This window comes from Eptesicus fuscus, chromosome 6 (assembly GCF_027574615.1).
Source record: "Eptesicus fuscus isolate TK198812 chromosome 6, DD_ASM_mEF_20220401, whole genome shotgun sequence".
NCBI classification, from domain to species: Eukaryota; Metazoa; Chordata; class Mammalia; order Chiroptera; family Vespertilionidae; genus Eptesicus; species Eptesicus fuscus.
This window is the reverse complement of record NC_072478.1, coordinates 20,720,531-20,745,241: the sequence shown is the minus strand read 5'-3', so window position 1 is coordinate 20,745,241 and position 24,711 is coordinate 20,720,531. Positions and strand designations below refer to the sequence as shown.

The 24,711-nt window shown below is 48.4% G+C and overlaps 1 protein-coding gene and 1 long non-coding RNA gene across 2 annotated transcripts in view; one reads left to right on the top strand and one right to left on the bottom strand.

Annotated features, from left to right (window-relative positions):
• ADGRL1 (adhesion G protein-coupled receptor L1) overlaps positions 1-8,396 on the top strand; it is a 41,913-nt gene extending 33,517 nt beyond the window's left edge. The window contains exons 14-23 of the mRNA XM_008157902.3: positions 57-266; positions 355-575; positions 719-785; positions 1,184-1,275; positions 1,816-1,984; positions 3,253-3,381; positions 3,566-3,662; positions 3,754-3,882; positions 4,056-4,073; positions 4,576-8,396. Of these exons, the coding sequence (XP_008156124.1) occupies positions 57-266; positions 355-575; positions 719-785; positions 1,184-1,275; positions 1,816-1,984; positions 3,253-3,381; positions 3,566-3,662; positions 3,754-3,882; positions 4,056-4,073; positions 4,576-5,318 (1,875 nt within the window). The 3' untranslated portion in view covers positions 5,319-8,396. The remainder of the gene's footprint in view (positions 1-56; positions 267-354; positions 576-718; positions 786-1,183; positions 1,276-1,815; positions 1,985-3,252; positions 3,382-3,565; positions 3,663-3,753; positions 3,883-4,055; positions 4,074-4,575) is intronic.
• Positions 169-24,673, bottom strand: LOC129149401 (uncharacterized). Its single transcript, XR_008556302.1, has 3 exons — positions 24,114-24,673; positions 1,864-1,971; positions 169-236 (listed from the first exon to the last, which is right to left on the bottom strand). It is a non-coding gene; the product is annotated as an uncharacterized LOC129149401 (long non-coding RNA).
• Positions 24,674-24,711: the final 38 nt, after the last annotated feature.

The following is a 24,711-nucleotide window of genomic DNA, read 5'->3' as shown; positions in this document are numbered from 1 at the left end:
CAGGGTGAGTCCTGCTGTGGGCAGGGGTGTTGAGTGTACCCTCTGCTGTCCCCCAGTACCAGGGCCGCATCAACGAGCTGCTGCTGTCAGTCATCACCTGGGTAGGCATCGTGATCTCCCTGGTCTGCTTGGCCATCTGCATCTCCACCTTCTGCTTCCTGCGGGGACTGCAGACTGACCGCAATACCATCCACAAGAACCTGTGCATCAACCTCTTCCTGGCTGAGCTGCTCTTCCTGGTTGGCATAGACAAGACTCAGTATGAGGTGGGCCAGGCACAAGGTAGGGGGTGGGGGGAGGCCGGAGAGGCCACCTGGCTGGGCAGCCCCTCATCTGTGGTACCCTCGCCCCCAGATTGCCTGCCCCATCTTCGCTGGCCTGCTGCACTACTTTTTCCTGGCTGCCTTCTCCTGGCTGTGCCTGGAGGGTGTGCACCTCTATTTGCTGCTGGTAGAGGTGTTTGAGAGCGAGTACTCCCGCACCAAGTACTACTACCTAGGTGGCTACTGCTTCCCAGCCCTGGTGGTAGGCATCGCAGCTGCCATTGACTACCGCAGCTATGGCACCGAGAAGGCGTGAGTGCCTCCCCCCACCCCCATCTCCTATTGCCTGGTTCCCTGCTCAACAGCAGGACCCTTGGGGCACTGGGCTCCTGGGGTCAGAGGGAGGGACACCCCCCACCCCCGCCTCTATCTACCTGGCCCTGCTTCCTTTATAGTTGCTGGCTCCGAGTGGATAATTATTTCATCTGGAGCTTCATTGGGCCCGTCTCCTTTGTTATTGTGGTAAGCTGGAAGGTGGTACCCCAGTACTGCATCTCCATCCTTTATCCAGGCTAGCCTTGTCCCCAAGCAACCCCAGTCTCCCCAAGCCCTTGAAAACCGTGGGAACTGAACAGCTAACTAAGAGGACGAGAGCACAGTGGGTCTGTAGAGCTCCAGCACAGAGGTTCACCCATCCAGGAATTGGAATTTGAGCCCCTGCTCTATGGCAGGCTGTGGGCCCCATCCTTCCAGTAGCGGGAACCCTGTTAACCAACAGTTATACCAGTCGGTGAGCACCTGGGGCAGGTACAGCTGTAGGAGAGGCCCTGAAGAAGGAGGTCCAGGCTGAGACTTGGCCAGGAACTCACACCGTAGGCAAAGCAACCCCAGCACAGCCCCTCCCCTTGTCCTGCCCCCAGGTGAACCTGGTGTTCCTCATGGTGACCCTGCACAAGATGATCCGGAGCTCATCTGTGCTCAAGCCTGACTCGAGTCGCCTAGACAACATTAAGTGAGCACCCCCTCCCTGCACCCCTGCCACCAAAAACTCCACACTGGCCCGGCCTCTCCCAGGACTTTGTAAAATGTAGTGCTGTCACACAATGTGATTTAAGGACAAAGTGGTGTTTTATTGTGCTTGTTATATATCTACCTAATGTGTATTAAAAAACCTGGCATTAGCATATTCAACCTGTGGTTTGGGGGACATACCTGAATAACTGCTTAGGGCAAGACTGAATTCAAAAGTGAGTCCATTTCAGGGCAAGTTAAAGAGAAATAGGCAGCAAAAGATAGTTTAAAGGCCTAAAAATAGGGCCAAAAGGATGAAGGATGCAGGGAATGACTGACCATTCACAAACCCCGACCCCCGACCTTTGCTTGCCCCTCAGGCCCAGGCTAGGTGGAAGTATCGCTGGGCAGGCCGTTATCCTGAGGCCTACTCACTTAGGTGGGTCTTTGCAGAGAGCGTCCAGGCCCAAGGAGGCCAACAGGGGAAGCATCACCACTAGCGGGTCTTTGATGTCCGGTCTTCTCTCCCCACCCACCCCAGATCCTGGGCCCTGGGGGCCATCGCGCTGCTCTTCCTGCTGGGCCTCACCTGGGCTTTCGGCCTCCTCTTCATCAATAAGGAGTCGGTAGTCATGGCCTATCTCTTCACCACCTTCAACGCCTTCCAGGGGGTCTTCATCTTCGTCTTTCACTGCGCCTTGCAGAAAAAGGTGAGGTCAGGGAGGAGGCCCAGACGCCTGCCTTCTGTAGGGACCTGTGTCTGCTGCGAGGGGAGCGTGGGCTCAGTGCGGGGGAGGGGGGGGATTTAGCCAGGGGTGAAGAAGGATCTGGAGAAGAGCAGGATAGAGGACTAGAGGAGCAAGAAAGCATGGTGGATTTGGGACATGGTGACAGGGCCTCTTCCCAGGGTGTGGGGCACGAAGCAGGCATGCGAAATGGAGATGACCCTGGGCCCCATCCAGACACGTTTTTCCTACTTTAATAGTTATGAGACGAACTATGAGTTTTGTGGTGATAGAAAGTTTCCTTTTTAAATAAAACATGTTTAAACCTTAAGAAAGTAAATGAAGGTGATAACAGAAGCAGAGGAATGTGGAGAGGGCATACAGGGCATACAGGACTCAAGCCATGGAAACTGAGCCAAGGCATTTGTATACTTGGTCCTAAAGGCAGGGGGGAGGGGCCTGTCAGACTGTTAGTCTCGGGGGATAGTGAGGTGGGTAAGGCTAAGGTTGGGGATGGAGACACCAATCAGAGTCCTGCAAGTTTGACTGTATCCTTCCTCTTCTTAAAACTGGTGGTCCCCATTGGACACACAGGGACAGTGACATCCTTATAGGAACCTCTAGGCACACAAGGTCCAACCAGGGCCCCTTCTGTTCCCTCTTCCAGCAGTGCCCTCCTCTGCCCTCTCTCAGACACCTAGACATGGACCCTCCTCATGGCTTGTTCCCTGCTCCTCCCCAGGTAGACACAGGGCCTGCTGTCTATTTCTCTCAAGTCTTTGCCAAAACGTCTGCTTCTCAGTGAGGCTTCTCCTGATCGATTTGAAATCTGCAAACCACCATCACCACCCCACTCCCCACTGCCTAACCCCCTCCTTAGCCATAGGTCCTTCGCAGCACCTAACACGATAGACATCCTACATTATGTACTGATGTTTGCATCTATGTTATGTCTCTGTCTACTAAAATAGCAGCTCTGAAAGGTAGGGCTTTATGTCTGATTTGTTCTGATTATCCCCGGAGCCTAAACCATGCCTGACACATAAAGGATATGCATTAAAGAGCTGTTGAGTCATTGAATGAGTAAGAAACTGGTGGAGGTGAAGAACCGAAGATGGGCCCGAGTGAGGAGAGAGAGAGTCTACCTGGCTGGCTGCTGGGGGGCAGGACAGGTTTCTGATGCCCGCCCGTAGCTTGGTCTCTGGTCTCTGAGTGGGAGCGCCTGCTACCAGCTGCCTGTTCTCGTCTCCCAGGTGCACAAGGAGTACAGCAAGTGCCTGCGACACTCCTACTGCTGCATCCGCTCCCCGCCCGGGGGAGCTCATGGCTCGCTTAAGACCTCAGCCATGCGGAGCAACACCCGCTACTACACAGGGACCCAGGTATCTGAGCTGGGGCCGGGCACCAGGCAGGGCTCCCTGGGACTGAGTGTTAGACCCAGGAGCCCCAGAGGCGGGGCAGTGCTTCGCCCAGGTCCTTGGTGGTGGTCATCAGGAGAGTGGTCTCAGAAAGCTTCTGGAGGGTGGGCAGCTTGAGGGCCCCCTTATGTCTGGGCTGTATCCCCAGAGCCGAATTCGGAGGATGTGGAACGACACCGTGAGGAAACAGACAGAATCTTCCTTCATGGCGGGTGACATCAACAGTACCCCCACTCTGAACCGAGGTGAGACACATCCCTGGCCCCCGGCTCCAGTCCCTTGAGATTCCTGGCCTGTGTCTCCAAGCCGCCCTGTTACTTCTGACCTCCTGGGCAGGTACCATGGGGAACCACCTGCTGACCAACCCCGTGCTGCAGCCCCGTGGGGGCACTAGCCCCTACAACACCCTCATTGCCGAGTCAGTGGGCTTCAATCCCTCCTCACCCCCTGTCTTCAACTCCCCAGGTAAGAGTACTCTAGTGCTGGGAGAGGGCAACAGCCCAGGTCAGGGAGTGTGGGGTCTGCATCCTGAGGGGTTTTCACTTGGGGTGCCCTTGTGCCTCCTGAACTGGAGCCTAGACTCAACACTCCAAGCCTATTCACCTTCTTTCTTTTCCCTCCTGGCCTGGCACCTGCAGGGAGCTACCGGGAACCCAGTAAGTGAGACTCTCCTGGTAACATTTCCGAGGATGGGAGGGGAACGAGACAGTGGCCTCCTTGGGTGGCCTCCCTTATTTAGGGAGGAGAACTCAGTGCGTCTCCCTCTCGCCCCAACACACACCCACAAGCATATGCATGCAGCTGGTTGGTGTTGTATTTGGGCCTCAGATGGGGAATGAAGATGAGGGTCAAGCACAGGTTTCCCTCCCAGGCGGGGGCTCAGAATCTTAGCAGTGTGAGAAGACCTCGACACCCCAGTCTTCTCACACCGCTAAAATCCTGAGCCCCCGGCTGGGAAGGAAACCTGGGGAAACCGGTCTCCACACACACACCCTTCCACCAACCTGCATGATGGGTATCCCCACTGCCAATGAGGAAGAGGGACTGGAAGACCTCAGTCCCCAGGGGCAGGGGTAAACCCAGGCAGCCCCACCCCACATGGCCTGGATCCTTCCCGACGCCTGGCCCTCCTCCTGAGCGGCCCCCTTCTGCCTGCAGAGCACCCCTTGGGAGGCCGGGAAGCCTGTGGCATGGACACACTGCCCCTCAACGGCAACTTCAACAACAGTTACTCCTTGCGAAGTGGGGATTTCCCTCCAGGGGATGGGGCACCTGAGCCACCCCGAGGCCGGAACCTGGCAGATGCTGCCGCCTTTGAGAAGATGATCATCTCAGAGCTGGTGCACAACAACCTGCGGGGCGGCAGCAGCGGGGCCAAAGGCCCTCCACCGCCTGAGCCCCCGGTGCCACCTGTGCCGGGGGGTGGCAGTGAGGAAGAGGCTGGTGGGCCTGGGGGTGCTGACCGGGCGGAGATTGAACTTCTCTACAAGGCCCTGGAGGAGCCACTGCTGCTGCCCCGGGCCCAGTCGGTGCTGTACCAGAGCGATCTGGACGAGTCAGAGAGCTGCACAGCAGAGGACGGGGCCACCAGCCGGCCCCTCTCCTCCCCTCCGGGCCGGGACTCCCTCTATGCCAGTGGGGCCAACCTTCGGGACTCGCCCTCCTACCCGGACAGCAGCCCTGAGGGGCCCAGCGAGGCCCTGCCCCCACCCCCACCTGCACCCCCTGTCCCCCCTGAAATCTACTACACCTCGCGCCCACCAGCCTTGGTGGCCCGAAACCCCCTGCAGGGCTACTACCAGGTGCGGCGGCCCAGCCACGAAGGCTATTTGGCAGCCCCAGGCCTTGAGGGGCCAGGGCCTGATGGGGATGGGCAGATGCAGCTGGTCACCAGCCTCTGAGGGACCTCATGGACCAGGGGCTGGTGGCCCAGGCCAGGGAGGGAACCCTGAGTAGGGCTCTGATGGCATAGGGAGACTGAAGGAGGCAGTGGCTGGAGGGCCACTTTCCAGGCATCCCTTGACTGAGGGCCCTCCAGGCTTCTTGGGGGCTCTGCTGTGGAGACCTGAGGTGCAGGGTTCACAGACAGGGTTTCCCACCAGCCACACGCACCAGCTTACTTTGGGGGAAGTGCCATGAGGAGGAACTCGGAGGTCCCAAGGGGAATAAGGAAGGAGAAATTGGAAGGGTACATCTCACTCTTGACTCCCCCCTCCCTGCTACTCTTCCTGTCTGCTGGAGAGAAATGAGGGCTTTGGTGTCCCTGGACCAAAGGCCCTGCTGGATGGAACCTATCAATCTGCACCTCTTTCTGTAGTCAGAAATGCTAGGCTGCACCAGGAGGGAGCATTGGGGGCAGAAGGACAGATGGACAGGTTCCTCCTGTACTACAGTTCCCTGCTCCCGGAGACTGGGGCCTCTGGCCCAGGAGATAAGCCCCAGGGCAAGAGGAATGGGCATTTGTGGCTGGTGGTGTAAAGGTTGAATTTTCTCTGAAGCTCCTTCCCTCTGCTCTTAGTCCCTGCCTCCCCAGCAAACCTGTCCCCTTTGCCCTCCTCAAGTGCACCCAATGACCCCCTCCCTTGGGGTGACTCCTGATGAAGCACAACTCCCTGAAGGGCCCCCAGCCCACAGGGGTGGCCATATTTGGGCAGTTCCAATCCTGTGGGCTTGGCTATCTGGGGAGCAGATTTTGGGTCTGGATCTCCCTGGGGAGTGGGTCCTGGGTTTGGATCTTTCCCTAGGGGGCCTTCTTTCCTTTCCTCTTTCCTCCTCTCCCGTTGCTGTAAATATTTCAAAGAAATGGAAAAGACAAAAAAAAAAAGAAAGAAAATCTCATCACTTGAAGCCACCAGGAGCCTGCGGCCCAGCCAGCCCGGACTTTCTCCGGAGCAGAGCTATACCGCTGGGCCTTGGCAGCCCGGACTTCTCCGTGTACGTGTGCATCCCCAGCCAGGTGGGCGGCCACCAGAGCAGCTTTTTACAATCCAGAGACAAAAAAATCTAGAAGCAACAGCGAAACAAAGAACCTGTTTCCTTCCAGGCACCTATTTCTGTTGCCTCCTTCCCTGCTCCGCCTGACCCTGGCATCAGTCAGCCCTCCTGGGGCGTGTACCTCACTGCCTGCCCCAGGACCAGGGAGCTGTCTACCCGTTCCCTCCCCACTGGCCCAGGGGAGGCACCCCTCACACCCAAAGATGCTTTTGCCAAGATGGCTGTGCTGTCCCTTTGAGTTCCCGCCTCTTGTATATTGCTTCTGGAACTTGGCTGGGGATGAGGGGGTGATTTCCTGCCTAGAGAGGTTAATGGGGGAGGAAAATGAGGACAGCAGGGTTTGATGTGACTGAGGAGGGAGGACCAGGAATGATGGGTAGGAGTGGGGGTGGTATAGGGTGCAAAGGTGAAATATCACCTTTTCTACCATACACCCTCCAACAGAGGAGGCAAAGGAAGATACCAGGGCCTCCAGTCAGGACACCCATGTTCTGGGGGCTCAACCCTAAACCTGCAGGCCCTAAAGAAGTATCAGGTTTGGAATGTCTCCTGAGTATCGCTTCTGGCCCCCTCTCTAGCCTGTCCCCCTGGCCCTCCAGAACACACACACTCTGGGGGTAGCATAGTCCCATTGCCACAGTAACACAGCCCCATAATTGCCATTTCCTCAGGGGTGGCTCTCCACCTCTGCTCAGACCCCCTCGTCTCTTTTGCCCCTTCCTCTTTTCTCACAAGTGCCATGAGTTTTCAAACATCTTTGGGTCTCAGTCTGCTGCTACCATGAACTTTTTGGGTTAAAGGGGAGGGGCTCTAGGGAGAAACTAGAGAAAAGGAACAGGTAGGTGGCTGGAGGGGCCCTTTTTGCTGCTAGAAAGCCCCTCCCTTCTGGGGAGCTGAGGCTGGCTTGTCCCCGTCAGGGGAGAAGGGGTCAGACCAAAGATGGTGGTTTGTCCTGTGTAGGAGTACTTGTGTGGGGAGAAGGCAGTGTTGGGTTCCATCGCTAGCGTTTTCTGGCAGGGAGGCTTAACCCTGTTCACCAGAAGACCATGGGTGAGTCTGGACCCAGAGAAGTAAGGGTGGGGGTGATCTTGTCCAGGTGGCTCTGTGGGGAGGATGGGAACCCGCTCTGTGGCCTGCCTTGGTTTCAAGAGGGGCAGCTAGAGGTCTGCAAAGAGCTGGCAGGAGACACAGGTAAATGGAGGAGTTGGCCTGGCCCATGTATCAGCCAGCTAGGACCAGAGGCTGCCTCTGACACCAAGAGGACTGGAAAAGTTAGCAGGGTGGGAGAGTTTCCAGGGGAACTGGAGGCATGCAAGGAGTCCCCCATCTCCCTGCCCAGCCCTGCTTTTATCTCTAGACACGGACAATCAACGGGAGAGAGGGTAAGTGGGTCCCTTGGTTCCCATTCCAGCCAGATTCACCAAGGTGAATTCCTAGGCCTCAAAGCTGTGTGGCAGGGCCCCCTGGTGGGGCTGAACACCACTGCAGCACAGTGCAAAACCACCACCCAGAGCCCAGGTGTCCATCCCCGCACCCCAACCAGACCTGGTGCCTTGACACCCCCACCCCAGCTGGGACGGTATAGAGAAGAAAGGGTCTTGGTTTCCTCTCCTATTCCCTTCCTTGGGCTCCTGAATTCATTTGCTTCTCAATCTTAATTTTTATCTGGGGTGGTTTTGTTTTGTGGGTGTGTTTCTTTTTTGTTTCCCTTGCCTTCCTTTCTGTGTCTCCACCTCTTTCCATTTTTCTCACTGTCTCTATGTTCCTCTTCTCTCTCAATTTCTCTGTCTATTCGGGCCTCCCCTCCTCCATGCCCCCAGTCCCTCCTTGGTCTCCTTTTCGATATGCCAAACCAATTTTGGGTCGAGTGCATTTAACGAGAACAAAACAAAAGGCTCATAACAACAAGAACGTTTCAGAAAAAAAGTTTTAAAAAATTGTTGAGTCAAAAAAACAATAAAGAAAATAAGATTTCTTGGAATGACGAGTGGTGTGACTCATTGAGGGGTGAGAAACAGGTGAGTGGATCTGCACTGAGCACCCATATGAGGCTCTGACACAGGAGCCTGAACCCATGGCAGAGGCTTGGAGTCACAGAACCAGAACCTACTCAGAACTTGGTAGGTTCTTGAGCCTGGCTGAGCAGCAATTCAGGTACAGTTTTTCACTGAACACTCTAGGGTGGGTAAAGGTTATTAAAACTCCACTTTAAAGACAGGGAAACTGAGGCTTACAATACCTGGATACATACCCTAGTCCAGTGGTCAGCAAACTCATTAGTCAACAGAGCCAAATATCAACAGTACAACGATTGAAATTTCTTTTGAGAGCCAAATTTTTTAAACTTCAACTTCTTCTAATGCCACTTCAAAATAGACTCGCCCAGGCCGTGGTATTTTGTGGAAGAGCCACATTCAAGGGGCCAAAGAGCCGCATGTGGCTCCGCGGGCCGCAGTTTGCCGACCACGGCTCTAGTCTCTGGGCCAGGCAACTGTGCCATGTGTCTAGAGAAGCCCTCCCTGGCCTGGACATACTAATATGTCCACAGGCTTTATTAGAGCAAAAAAGAATTTTATGCTGCGCCTGTGATTCCTAGATTCCCCTCCCACACACTACTGAAACGGTGCTTTTTCGAAAGTGACAACACAATGGATTTGCAGCATGTGTATTGCGAATTCTCAAATAGAACTGCCAGTGCACAGAGGAATGACCAAACAGTGAAAGTATCTCTCTCCATGCTCCTCTGTCCTCAACACCACACTCCCCCGTTTCTCCTCCCATCTCCCCAGCCTCTCCTTCCCAGTCCTGATGGCTGGTGCCTCCTCATCTCTTGACCTCTTAATGTTGGCAAGGCCAGGAGCTCAGCCTTAGACCTTTTCCCTACCTACTTTGGGAAAGCTTGTCCCATCTCATGGTTTTAAATGCTATCAATATGCTGATGAGTCCTGAACATAAAGCTCCAGTCTAAACTACCTCGAGCTCCAGATTTACATTCATCCAACATCCCACTCCACATCTACCCCTGGGTGTCTATTAGGATCTCAAACTTAATCTGTCCTAAACCAGATTAATTAAGTTCCTGACCACCACACCCCAGCTCCTCCCAAGTGCTCCTCAATGGCAAGTCCATCCCAAGACTCAAGCTAAAACCCTTGCAGCTTCTCTTGAACTCATCTCCTTGTTTCATCTATTCTGACAGTAAATGCATCGGCAGCTCTAACATTAAAATATCCAGCATTAACTAGTTCTTAGTTCTCACCACTTTGGTTCAAGCCAACCCTGTCTTTCACTAGGACTACTGCAGCAGTCTCCTTACTAGCTCCCTTGTCCCCCTTCAGGCTTTTCTCAACACAGAAACCACAGAGATCTTGGTAAGCATATTTTGTCCTTCCTCGGCTCAAAACTATCCAATGGCCTCCTCTCTCACCCAGATGAAAGGCCAACAGCACAATTGCTAACAAGGCCCTACAGAGCTCATTCCCATGGCTCCCCTCCTTCCTTCCACACCAGCCACACTGGGCTCCTCATCTGCAAACATGCAGGCACTCTCCTGCCTGCCTCAGGGCCTTTGCAATGGCTGTTCTAGCAGAGCTTTTGCAAATCAGAGCTTCCCAGCAGGCTACTCCATTTAAACTGCTATTGGCCATTCCAGAACTTCCTAAACCTGGTCTTGCTTTGTCTCTCAGTTCTCCCATCTCACAAAATATCCTTTTTGCTTGTTTACTGTCTGCCTCCCCAATTAGAAGGTAATATAGAATGGTGTTTTTTTCAATGCTGTTCTAGCTTCTAGCATAGCATCTGGCACACAGGTGATCAATACATATTTGTTAAACAATGGAAAGCTGACTTGAACATAAGACCCAGAGTGAACCTGAGATGAGACCTAAGAATGATAGGAGTTGTGAATCTGCTGCTCCCTCGACTGGTCTCAGTTCCCACACCTCTCTCACCATGTGATACTAAGTTTTTAATTCAACATGGCCCTGAAACCTAACTTCAATACTTTAGCAGTGTCCAACCCAAGGAAAGGCAAAATCCCTTCCTATGCTGGAAAAGGACTGATTCTACTGGATCTACTGAGAGATGCCCTGTGAGCCAGTTCAGGAGCTTTATGGGTAATTAACTAACTATATGTGGTTTTGACCTCATGATTTTGAAATAAAATCCTGGCCTAAGATAACAATATGGCCTGTTCTTCTGCTATTGTGTCCTTTACTCTCCCCAGCCCTACACATCCTTACCCACTACACAAACAGTAGAAATCTGCTGGGCTGGACAACTGATGATCCTCAGGTAGTTGTTAGTGGCATGGATTTGCATGTACATAGGAATAACGTTTATACTGAGATTTATCATTTCAAAGCTCTTTCCTACATTTCATCTTACTTAATTATTACAAGGCATATATTATTATCCTTACTGATCAGATGAGAAATCTGAGGTTAAAGTGATTAAATGACTTACTTAAATAAGATTACTAAGCAAGTTTACAGTGCCTACACCCTGTAGATACTTTACATATGCTACCCACTTTAATGCTTTCAATGACCCAGTGAGGCAGGTGTTACTTAGCCCCATTTATAGCTGCAGAAACTGAAGCCCAGAAAAGTTAGAGAATATCCTCACATTCACTCAGCTAATAAGAAAGTGCTGAACCAGGCATCCATCTTGGACTTCAGATCCCAGGGCTGCCTCTAGGGCTATCTGCATGCAGTTACCCACTTGGCACACAATAAAGGAGGCTGACAATCTGGCTCCCAGAGTCAGAGGAAATGCCCACTGACTGCACCTGATGGTCCCTACGTAGCTAGTAGTAGGACTGTCCAGGGTGGACCCATGGGAATCAAGTCAAAGGGAAGGCGCAACAGAAGAGTCTTTTCAGATCCCCAAAGGACTGAGAGCACTAGGGGCCTCTGCGCTTGAGAAAACCTCCTCTCTCCCACAAACGCTTGGGAAAGCCTTGGGGAGCTGGGCTGAGGATACACCTCTATCCCCACAACATTTCAAGCTTAGTCTGCTCCTCTCTTACCCTTTCAAACATGGCAGTCATGGAAACCAGCAGTGATGACAGGCACCTGCTGGCTTTTCCCTTCCTATTTATATCAATCACTTTTCACTTAACCTGGACTCTCCTTGACCAAAACCCTAATAACTGCTACTCTTTTCTATCTGTCCTGTCCTACTGTCTTCCACCAGCCTCTGCCTCTGACCAAACAATCCCAGCTTCTCACATCTGAAGTCCTCACTTTAAGCCAACCAGTCCTCTCCTGGGAATCAATCCTAAGGAATCACACATGGGCATGAAGTCTCAGCAGCAAGAAGATTCACTCAAGTCAGGCTTTTAAGAGTGAAACATAAGAAATAATCTAAAAATATTTAGATAATCTAAAAATATTCAGTATAAAAATAGTTACATAAATGATGTACATCAATACAAACAGAATACCATGCAACAATTAAAAACGATGATGTAGTCCTACCCAGTTTGGCTCAATGGTAAGGCCTGCAGACTGAAGGGTCTCGTCCAGTTCTGGTCAAGGGCATGTAACCTCAGTTGCAGGCTCGATCCCCGGCCCTGGTTGGGGCATGTTCAGGAGGCAGCCAATGTGTCTCTCTCATGTCTCTCCCCTCCTTTCTATTCTCTCTAGAAATCAATGGAAAGATACCCTCGGGTGAAGATTAACAAAATAAAAGATGTAGAAGAACATTAAATGACATGGAAATATATTCATAATACTAAGTATAAAAAGGATATAAAAGACTGCCCCAGTTTAAAAAACATATATGCAAAAAGTGTGTATACATATATAAAACTAGAGGCCTGATGCATGAAGATTCGTGCAAGAATGGGCCTTCCTTCCCCTGGCTGTCGGCACCGCCTTTGCTCCGGCCGGAGCCACCTTTCCACCTTCCCACGCTGCCCAGAGACCCAGAGTGGCTGGGGCAGTGCGGAGCGCCTGCATATGCAAATTAACCCACCATCTTTGTTGGGTTAATTTGCATACTCACTCCTGATGGCTGGTGGGCGTCACAACGGTACTGTCAATTTGCATCTTACTCTTTTATTAGTGTAGATTGTGTGTGTGCACAGTATATGCAGAATATAAAGTTATCAGTAGTGGATAAATTTTTAAAATATATTTTTATCAATTTTTTAAAATGTATTTTTATTGATTTCAGAGAGGAAAGGAGAGGAAGAGGGAGAGGGAGAGAGCAACAGAAACATTAATGATGAGAGAGAATAACTGATCAGCTGCCTGCTGCACTGGGGATGAAGCCGGCAACCAGGACATATGCCCTGACCAGGGATGAAACTGTGACCAGCCAGGCGTGACTTTTAGAGACAGAGAAAAGGAGAGGGAGAGCGAGAGAGACAGAAACATCAATGTGAGCCCAACTGGTTTGGCTCAGCAGTTGAGCACTGACCCAGGAATCAAGAGGTTACCAGTTCGATTTGGGGTCAGCGCACATGTCCAGGTTGCAGACTCAATCCCCAATAGGGGGCGTGCAGGAGGCAGCCCGCCAATCGATGATGCTCCTCTCTCATCAATGTTTATCTCTAACCCTCTCCTTTGCTCTAAAAATCATTTTTAAAAAAAGAGTGGTGAGCCCTAGTCGGTTTGGCTCCATGCATAGAGCATCAGCCTGCGGACCGAAGGGTCCCGGGTTTGATTCCGGTCAAGAGCTTGGTTGCAGGCTCCTCCCTGGCCCAGGCCACAGTTGGGCTCGTGCAGGAGGCAACCAATTGATGTGTTTTTCTCACATCAATGTTTCTCTCTGTCTTTCCCTCTCTCTTCCACTCTCTAAAAATCAATGGAGGGTTAAAAAAAAAAAAAGTGGCCGGGGCCGGTTTGGCTCAGTGGATAGAGCGTCGGCCTTCGGACTGAAGGGTCCCGGGTTCAATTCCGGTCAAGGGCATGTACCTTGGTTGCGGGCGCATCCCCAGTGGGGGGTGTGCAGGAGGCGGCTGATCGATGTTTCTCTATCATCGACGTTTCTGGCTCTCTATCCCTCTCTCTTCCTCTCTGTAATAAAATCAATAAAATGTATTTAAAAAAAAAAAAAAAAAGTGAGTACTTAAAAAAACACCAATGAGAAATATAAATAGGGACCAGCTGCATAGGTTGACCTCCTGCATAGGTCAATGCTCAACCACTAAGCCACACTGGCCACGCAGTAGTGGATAATTTTTACTTTCTTGCAACTCTGTTGTTTTTGCATTAAACATATATTACTTTTGTAATAGGAAAAAGTATTTGTGTGCCCTACTTTCTGTGGAAGAACAAGGATAACCAATATAAATGGAAGAAGAAAAGAACATGATGGGGAACTAGCCCTGCCAAGATTGGTTATGGCGTGATGATATTTAAAATGATGTGTTGGCACAGGAAGAGAAAAACAGGCCAATGAAGAGACCTGTGACTAGATGGGAACTTGCTCTAGACAGAGGTTATAAAGTCATAAGGAAAGAATAGATTAGTCTAGAGGAGCTAAAATTTTGTAGTATTATAGGGATTCCTTTATCCTCTTAAAAATTAATAAGGATAGGGTGGGGGGATGACTAGGCAAAGCCCCAAAGATTTCGGGGCAGTGAAAAAAACTCTGTATGAGACTATATAAATGTCATACATTTGTCCAAACCCATAGAATGTACAACACAAGAGTGAACCTTAGCCGAAACCAGTTTGGCTCAGTGGACAGAGTGTCAGTCTGCGGACTGAAAGGTCCCAGGTTCGATTCTGGTCAAGGGCATGTACATTGGTTGCAAGCACATCCCTGGTGGGGGATGTGCAGGAGGCAGCTGGTCGATGTTTCTCTCTCATCATTGATGTTTCTAGCTCTCTATCCCTCTCCCTTCCTCTCTATAAAAAAATCAATAAAATATATTTTTTTAAAAAAAGAGTGAACCCTAGCCCTAACCGGTTTGGCTCAGTGAATAGAATGTCAACCTGCGGACTGAAGGGTCCCAGGTTCTATTCCGGTCAAGGGCATGTACCTTGGTTGCGGGCACAGGAGGCAGCTGATCGATGTTTCTCTCTCATGGATGTTTCTAACTCTCTAGCCCTCTCCCTTCCTCTCTGTAAAAATCAATAAAATATATTTAAAATTTTTAAAAAAGAGTGAACCCTAATGTAAACTATGGACCTCATGCTCTGATAATGATGTGTCCACATAATTTATCAATTGTAACAAATGTACCACCCTGCTGGGGAAGTTCAAGGTGGAGGAGGCTATGCATGGGTGGTTAGGGGGTGGGCTGTGGGTATATGGGAAATCTCTGTAACTTACTCTTAATTTTGCTGTGAATCTAAAGCTGCTCTTAAAAAACTTAAGTCTTTTTTTAAAAATGAGAAACCTAAAGAGTTATTGTTTATAGGCATAGGGTTTATATCTATTTGTATTGACTGATCTGGAAATTAAAACTGATTTAAAAATTAAATATTTAACTAACTTAAATTAGTTAATAAACTCATTAAATGTTAACACAAATAACCTATAATGAAAATATATTTATTTACTTATAAACAAAGCAGTGAAAAAAATGGCATTATTTTACATTTTTGTAAAGCTCCTACTAGTTTAATGGAAGACAGCTGGATTCTCACATAGGCTACTGCAATCAATCTGTTACAATATGCTGTTTTGGTTGAAGAATACGAAGAAAATCCAGCCTTACATTGATACATAGTTGTAAATGGGAGAAGTATTATAGCATTTTCAGCTAATTGGGGATATTCTACTCTGTTACTACACCAAAACTCAAGTGGTGGTGAATTAAAGTTAGTTACTATGTGGAACAGGAAACTGTATCAATTTACTGCGTTACATTGAAACATATTTCTCATGCAGTTTTAATTGATCTTTTTCCCTATCATGCTTTTGTAACATCATATATTGGTCTCTGGGAAAATACTGATTTTACTGAGTTATTACATTTTACTACACAAAATTTTTAAAGTCATTATTTGTAAATATCACCACTGATTTCATCAAAAAAGCTTTTAAATACTGAAAAGTTGCCAGATTCACGGTAGTGAATAAAATTTTCCCAAATATCTAAGTTTTGCTTGAAAGCTTGAATTTTATCATTGGCAACCATTAGTTGTCCTTGCAGTGACCAGCTCACTTCATTCATTTCTGAGAAAATATCTGCCAAATATCCTAATCTGAGTAACCACAGTCTGTCATTCTTTCAAGTAAAAATGATGCTCCATGAAAAATGTTGCCAGCTTAATCTCAACTCAAACAATTGTACAAGTATATTACCTAAACTGCCATCATTCTTCCATGCACTAGAAGTGCTCTATGCAAACTTCCTATGCCACCATACTGAATATTAAAAAGACCTGCTGCAGCGCTAAAGCTTTAACACAATTACTACTTTTCATTGCTTCTTCAAAGGTATTCTTAAGTGAAAGTATTTTGTTTAACATTGAGTGTGTGGGGGTGAGGAATACAATACCAAGTACTGCTAGCGTTTGGTGACACTGCATTGATTCCTGTTAAGGTGCCAGCAGTTTTACCCACCATTGCTTTTATACCAATAATGCACATGATAACACAGACAAATGACAAAGGCAAATAACTCCTTTAAATTATTATGAAAAGAGTTTTTCTTCTGGAACCCCTAAAAGGTTACATTTTGAGAACCACTGGATTAGTCAATAAATGGAGCTGGGACAACCGATTATCCATGTGAAAAAAATAAAAACAAAGTCCAGGCAGATATTTTTAAAAAGCTAAATATGAAAAGTAAAACTTCCAGAAGAAAACACAGTAGGATACCTTATTAACCTCAAAGTAAGATTTCTTAAGCAAGGCACAAAACCCCCACAAAATATATGTTGATAATTCTGATGACATTAAAATAATAATTCTGAACATCAAAAGTCTCCTGAGATTTGCCTTTTCATAAAAATCTCCATGTGAGAAGAACTCCTGAACTGAGTAAGATGATGACAACCCAGTAGGAAAATGGGCAAAGATATGAATAGGAATTAACAGAAGGCAATCAATAAGCATATGAAAATAGCTCAACCTCACAATAATCAAGGTAATGCAAACTGAAACCACTAATTCACATCCATCAAAAGACAAAAATGTAAAAATCTGATAAAACCAAGTGTTGATGAGGACATTGAGCAATAACACTGCTGATGGGGAGTGAACACTGGGATGATCATTTTAAAGAGCAAATGGACAATATTTAGTAAAGGTGAATACTCCCATAACCCATAAGCAAGAAAATTTCAACTCTTAGGCAAGTATCCTAGAGAAATTCCTGCATGTGTACACAAGGAGACATACATAACAATGAACACTGTAACACTGTTTGTAATAGAAATCTGAAACACCTAAATATCAAGGGGTGACTGTCCAACAAAACTTTCTATGATCACGAAAGTGTTCTCTATCCATGCTGTCCACTAGCCACAGATGCCTATTAAACATATGAAATTTGGCTAGTGTGACTGGGAAAATAAATGTTTCAGCTGCAGGTGGCTAGTGGCTAAATCAGAAAGCACAGATTTCTAGCAGTAAAAATAAATGAATTAGAGCTACATAGTCAACATAGATAAATTTCAAAGCATTATATTGGATGAAAAAAGCAAGTTTCATAAGTTAAGGCAAGGACTAGAATGAAGCAAGTGATGTGTCTAGGATGAAAATTTTAGGAGGCACTCACCCTCAAGATCATGCAAGTACATGTTGGACACTTAAGTGACCCTGGGAGTGAGCAGTCAAATTTGGTACCCTATGCACCTTGCTTGCCTTACCCTAGATCCAGCCCTGTCAGGATATAGTATATCCAGTATAATATTGTGTCAAGGTTCCCCAAGATCACCTCCAGGTTCAATGGTTCTTTAGGAAGACTCACAGAATTTAGCATGAAAAGAATACAAAGCAAAATTCGCCAAGGGAAAAGACACATGGAGTGAAGTCTGGAGGAAACCGGGTGCAAGCTTCCTCGAGTCCTCTCCTGGTGAAGTCACATGGGACACACTTAATTCCTGCAGTAGAGCTGTGGCAACTTGTGTGAAATGTTGTCTACCAGGGAAGCTCATTAGAGACTCAGCGCTAAGATATTTATTGGGGGCTGATCAAGTACCAAAATTTCAAGCTCCAGAAAGAAAGCAGGTGTTTAACATAAACCACAATGTACAAATAGGTTAGGCACCACAAGCCATTCATTATTTAAGGACTAGAGGCCTAGTCCACAGCTTCGTGCACCGGTGGGGTGCCTCAGCTTGGCCTGCACCCTCTCGCAATCTGGGACACCTTAGGGGATGTGGGAGAGCCAGTTTGGGCCCAATCTCCGCAGGCCAGGCATGAATCCATGCACCGGGCCTCTAGCCTATATATATAAAAACCAAAGCGACCATTACAACCAGTCGACCGAATGACCGGTCATATGTTGTGACCCACAGGTTGAGAACCGCTGCTGTAGAGCCTAAGACCCTCGGAAAACACAGATATTTACATTACGATTCATAACAGTAACAAAATTACAGTTATGAAGTAGCAATGAAAATAATTTTATGGTTGGGGGTCACCACAACATGAGGAACTGTATTAAAGGGTCGCGGCATTAGAAAGGTTGAGAACCACTGGACTAGTGGGAATCCTCGTAAAATCCAAGTTCCTAGACACCAGGCAAGGACCAACACTGCCAATAGGCCTTTCCAAGAATAGTAGTCTTAGGCCTGTTAGGTTAACTCTTTTGATTTTTTTTTAATGTATTTTTATTGATTTCAGAGAGGAAGGGAGAGGGTGAGAGAGAGAGAAACATCAATGATGAGAGAGAATCATGGATCGACTGCCTCCTGCACACCCCCTACTGAGGACTGAGTCCACAACCCAGGAATATGCCCCAACAGGGAATCGGATCGTGACCTCCTGGTTCATAGGTCAACCCTCAACCACCAGCCAGACAGGTTAACTCTTTTTTGCATTTATGTCATTTATATAAAATTATAGAACATGATATACAATACTATATATTATTTAAAGACACATGGATATAAAGATATACAACATGCACAGAAAAATAAACACCAAATCCAGGATTGTAGTTACACTGGAGGGAAAGGGAAAAGGAGTAGGTTTGAGGCAGGGGCCTTTCAATTGCATCCCTAATGTTTTACTTCTTAATCTGGGTAATGAGTAAAAGTGTATTTTGTTTCAGCACTTCTTAGAGTTTTCCAAGTGTGTGCACCTGAAATATTACATAAGAATGAAGACTTATCTAATTATTACTAGATAAGTGTTTATTGTTTTTCACATTCCAGGTATTATACTAAGCCCTTTATATGGATTTCTTCTTTTTTTAATCTACTGAAGATTTTGTGTGCGGCCCTATCCTAATCTCCATAAATACATTGAGAGGTCAATGTGAGGCAGGTTAAGATCTCTGTCCACATCCAGCTTTTAATCTATTATGGGATGATGAACAATAACAAGCACAACTCAAAACCAACATTAAGTACAGATTCTGAGTGCTACTAAGATAATAAAGCAGGGTGATGTGATCAAGGAAGGGCTACTTTAACTAGGGTGGTCCAGGAAGGCTTGAGAGGGACATTTGAGTTGAACCATAAATGATGAGAATGAGACAACCATACAATTATCTGAAGGAAGCATATTCCAGAGAGGGAACAGCAAGTGCAAAGTCCTGCAGCAGGAATAAGCTTGTGCTGAAAGACAGGAAATAAAGCCAGCAGGGCTTGAAAGTGGTGACAAGAGGGAGGGAGACTGTTAGATGAGGCCTGCAGAGGTCAACTGAGGCCACCCTGCAGGGCCTCCTAAGCCACAGTAAAGATCTCAGGTTTCATTGTAAGTATGATAAGCCTTTGAAGGTTTTAAGCAGAGTAATGACATGATCTGGTTTACAAATGAGTATTATTCAGCCAGCTATATGGAGCCATTTTCTTTATTAGCACCACCCGGTTGTTGAGCTTTCCCCGGGGGCTATGAAAAGGTTGGGACTGGGGATAAAAGAAAAAGCTTCCACAATGAAAAAGGAAAACTACAAAGTTGGAATGAATAGATGTTTAATTAAATATCTAGAAAATGTAACATTATGGCAACTTCATTCATCATTAAATTTAGTATTCATAAACAATCAAATTACATTTGGAAATAATTTGAAAATTAGATTTTCTTGAGTCACAAAAATTTCCAAGTAGGCTCAATGACTGCCAAGAAATCACAGCCATCACAAATGTGAGCTTCCTTGTAGCCAAGTAATTTCACAGGTGAAAAGAAATTTTTCATTTTTTTTAATGCAAAAAAATATTGTTTTAAATTAATGTGACATGTATGCCATGGCCCATGTGGCTCAATGGTTACAATTTTGGCCCACTCACCAAAGGGTCACAGGTTCCATTCCCATGTACCTGGGTTGCAGGTTCGATCCCTGGTTCCAGTCACCATGCCTGTGGGAAGCAACCAGTCGATGTGTCTCTCTCATATCCATGTTTCTCTCTCCCCTACTTACTCTCTTTCACCCTCTCTAAAAATCAATGGGAAAATATCCTCAGGTGAGGATTAACAAAAAAATAAAAAAATAAAAATTGATGTGACATGTAGATACAAAAATATATGTAGCCTTAAGACTCTAGCGGGGGCACAGAGGTGGCTGGATAAGAAATGCTAGTAAGCTGGATCAGTGCTGTTCAGGCCTGCACTCCGAGTATGAACACTGTCCAGGGCAGCGGCCACCAGTGGTCCAGGGGACCCTTGGAAAGGCTTCTCTGAGGAGCGGGTATTTAAACAGAGAGACATAAATGACAAGAAGGCACCAACCATCCCAAGAACTAGGAGAAGAGAATCTAGTTAGAGGTTCTGAGCTGGGAGTGCCATGTCAGATTTTTAAGGAACAAAGAGAGGGGCAATTTGGCTGGTCTGAAGTTGGGGCTTGTGGGTTGTAAGAAACAAAGCATGTAGAATCTTAAAGAAAATACAGTAGTGCCCCTTTAGCGGAGGAGGACAGTTCCAAGATCCCCAGAGGACGCCTAAAACTATTAGAATATCCTATCTAATAAAGAGGGAATATGCTGACCATCACTCCATCATAAAGATGGCTGCACCCACAGCTGAAGCCAAGTTCCCATAAGGAGCCTTAAGGAGCAATCAGCAGGGACCTGAGGCTACACCCTCCCCCGCCCCCATGGTGCTTGACAGGGGACCTCAGGCTGTGCCCCCCACCAGGTGGAGCTTGACAGGGGACTTCAGGCTGTGCCCCCACGCCAGCACCAGGCCGGGGGACCTCAGACCGCACCCACCCCACCCCCACCCCCGCACCGGGCCAGGGAACCTGAGGCTGTGCCCCCCTGCCTGGCTGGGCTTGACAGGGGACCTCAGACCGCGCCTCCCACCTTGGCACCAGACCAGGGGACCTGAGGCCATGTCCCCCACCCAGCGGGGCTTGATGGGGACCTCAGGCCACAACCCCCGCTCGGTAGGGCTTGATGGGGGACCTCAAGGTGCGCTTCCTGTCCTGGTGCTGGGGTAGGGGACCTAAGGCTGCTCCCCCTGCCCCAGCGCCAGGCTGGGGGGGCCTCAGGCTGTGCCCCCCACCAGGTGAGGCTTGACAGGGGACCTCAAGGTGCACCCCCAGTGCTGGGTTGGGGGAACTCAGGCCGCACCCTCCCATGCAGCGGGGCTTGACGGGGGACCTGAGGCTGCACCCCTCTGCTGGTGGGGCTTGATGGGGGACCTGAGGCTGTGCCCCCTCCTGGTGCCGGGCCGGGGGACCTGAGGCTGCGCGCCCCCCCCGCCCCCCCCCCCCCGCCTGGCAGGGCTTGACAGGGGACCTCAGGCCATGTACCCCACCTAGCGGGGCTTGACAGGGACCTCAAGGCACGCACTCCACCCTGGTCTGGGCTGGGGGACCTCAGGCCACGCCCCCCATCCTGGCACCAGGCCAGGGACCTGAGGCTGCACCCCACCCCTGCCTGGAAGGGCTTGACAGCGGACCTCAGGCCATGTCCCCCACCTGGCGGGGCTTGACAGGGACCTTAAGGCACGCACCCCACCCCAGTCTGGGCTGGGGGACCTCAAGCCACGCCCCCCGTCCTGGCACCGGGCCAGGGGACCTGAGGCTACGTCCCCTGCCCTGCGAGGCTTGACAAGGGTGGGACTGGCCGAGTCTGGATCTAGCCCAATGGGGCTGGGGGCCGGCCGGGTCTGGGTCTCACTCGATTTTGAGGCACATGTGGGTGGGCGGGGACTTGACTCTGGATCCCATGGTGCCCCCCAGACTCTGACAGGAGGAAGGTTTTCATATACATTTTACTAATTTTCTTTCATCTCTGACACTTCTATTATAGAGAAAGGGCAAATAGCAATATTAAATTATTTCCTCTAATTAATCCCCTTTTAATGTGCATGAATTTCATGCACCGGGCCACTAGAGTGTGAGTGTGAGTGTGAGTGTGAGTGTGTGTGTGTGTGTGTATCCCTAAATATACTGTTATTTCCTATACACACATGCCAGTGATAGTTTAATTTCTAAATTAAGCACAGTCAGAAATTAACAATAACTAATAATAAGCAGAACAATTATAACAATTACTGTAATAAATGTTATGTGAATAGGGGGGTCTCTCTGATACACTATATCAGTGATTTTCAACATTTTTCATCTCATGGCACACATAAACTAACTACTAAAATTCTGCGGTACACCAAAAAATATATGTTTTGTTGATCTAACAAAAAATAGGTATAATTTTGATTCATTCATATCAGATGACTATTGTTGTGTTGGCTGTTGTCATTTTTTTATTTGACAATCTAAGGGAAAAGCAGTCAGTGCCCCTGACTAAATAGTCAGGTATTACATGTTTATTTTTTACATTTTTATTGATTTGAGAGAGAAACATTGATCGGTTGCCTTCCGCACACTCTGACCAGGGATTGAATCTGCAACCTGGGTATGTGCCCTGACAGGGAATTGAACCTATGACCCTTCAGTGCATGGGACGATGCCCAACCAACAGAGCCACACCATCCAGGGGGAGATTTCATTTTTCATCATGATATTCAGAACAGTGCACAATTTAAAACATGAATTGCTTATTTCTGGAATTTTCCATTTAATATTTTCGTATCAAGATTGAGGCAGGGCCGAAACCGGTTTGGCTCAGTGGACAGAGCGTCGGCCTGCGGACTCAAGGGTCCCTGGTTCGATTCCGGTCAAGGCATGTACCTTGGTTGCGGGCACATCCCCAGTAGGGGGTGTGCAAGAGGCAGCTGATCGATGTTTCTCTCTCATCGATGTTTCTGGCTCTCTATCCCTCTCTCTTCCTCTCTGTAAAAAATCAATAAAATATATTATAAAAAAAAAAAGATTGAGGCAGGTAACTGAACCGTTGAAAAGCAAAGCTGTGGATGGGGGCAGTGGAGCAAAGGGGTGACTGTGTTCTCATCCTGAGAAAAATAGAAAATCACTCACATTATAAGCAGGAGAGTGACTAATCCAATTTGATCTTCGATGTCCAATAATACAGTAGCCACTTGCCATAAGGGCTCACGAGCAACTGAATATAGCTACTTCCATTGTGAAAAAGAACTTTCCATGTCACTTAATTTTAACTAACTAACATTTCAATTTAAAAACCAATATGCAATTGAGCTCATGGAACACTTTTCTTTTTTTTCTTTTTTTTTTTTATAGATATTTTATTGATTTTATTACAGAGAGGAAGAGAGAGGGATAGAGAGTTAGAAACATTGATGATAGAGAAACATCGATCAGCTGCCTCTTGCACACCCCGCACTGGGGATGTGCCCGCAACCAAGGTACATGCCCTTGACCGGAATCGAACCTGGGACCTTTCAGTCCACAGGCCGACGCTCTATCCACTGAGCCAAACCGGTTTCGGCTCATGGAACACTTTTCATGGGAAGGTTTGGGCATGAGAATTTACATTTTCAATTGTAAATGTTATGAAACTTAAAGCCAGACCAACTCTTTCTGATGTAAAAAGAATGGGATTTCACAGACCTTGTGCAGAGTAAAATAACGTAAGTTACCTCATTTGTATTTTTTATACCCACCACCGTCACCTTCGAAATATTTTGGTTATGCCGGATTAAATACAACATTTTTTTTTAAATCCTCGGGGGCACTGACCTCTTTTCCCTTAGATTGTCAGGATATTTTTTCCATTGATTTTTAGAGAGAGTGGAGGGGAAGAGGGAGTGAGGGAGAAAGAAACATAGATGTGAGAGAGACACATCCATTGATTGGTTGCTTCCCGCACATGCCCCAACCAGGTCGGGGATCCAATCTGCAATCGAGGTACATGCCCTTGACCAGGAATCGAATCCAGGGCCCTTCAGGTGCGCCGACCTACGCTCTAACCACTCGTCCACCCACCCACACGTGTTTTGATGTTGTTTTTTAAACTTTTTTTAAAACTTAGTTACTAAACAAATTAAGAGTAGGTATGTGGCTTGAGTTATTTCCATTGGTCGCGGGTGGGAGCAGAGAGAGTGGGTGCGGAGGCGCCAGGAGTCTTCCTGGCAGGGGCAACCTTCCTGGCAGGTGGCCCGCAAGGCATGTAAATGGAGACAAGTTTCTAGACGTATTATGAAGTCACAAGTCAGTGTATATTCACGGCCCCATTAAATTGAGCGAGTAATCATGGCCTCGGGAGCTGAGTGGCAGAGGCTGGACTCGAACTCCTACTTACAGTGTCGTGCACCTGACACAACTCCCAGCGGCCCACGAGGAGGCGAGGGAGGGATTCGAACTGGGCTGACAGCCAGGTCCCGGGCCCCAGCGCCGCATTACCGCTGCTCCATCTACCTGCAGGGGTGAGTCCAAACGTTCACAACGGACTCCGCCGCCGCTGGGCCTAAGGAGCCAGGAGCCCCTCAGAGAAGTTCCCGGTAACGCTCACCTGTTGACAGGCGCCGAAGCTGCAAACACCCCTTCTTTCTCTTCACACCCACCTCCTCCGCGCCGGCGGCCGACTTCCGCTTCTTTCTCACGAATCCCAAGCCAAGTCTTCCTCTCCTCCCGCCCCCTGAGGCTACTCAGCCAATAATCTCTCAAAGAATCTGCTTTATCAACGCCCATTCTCACCTGCCAATCACCGCGGACTCGAGCACCGCCCTTCCCGCCCTCTTAAGCGAGCGCCGCGCGCCATCGCTCGGCAGTTGGCGGCGCTGCTCCCCTTGAGATGCGTCTCCCGGAAGGGTTAGGCGAAGGGCGGGCCACGCTGGTGTGGGAACCCTCAGGATTGGCCGACAGGAGCCCTGTGCTCTGACTCCGCCTACCCCCGCCTT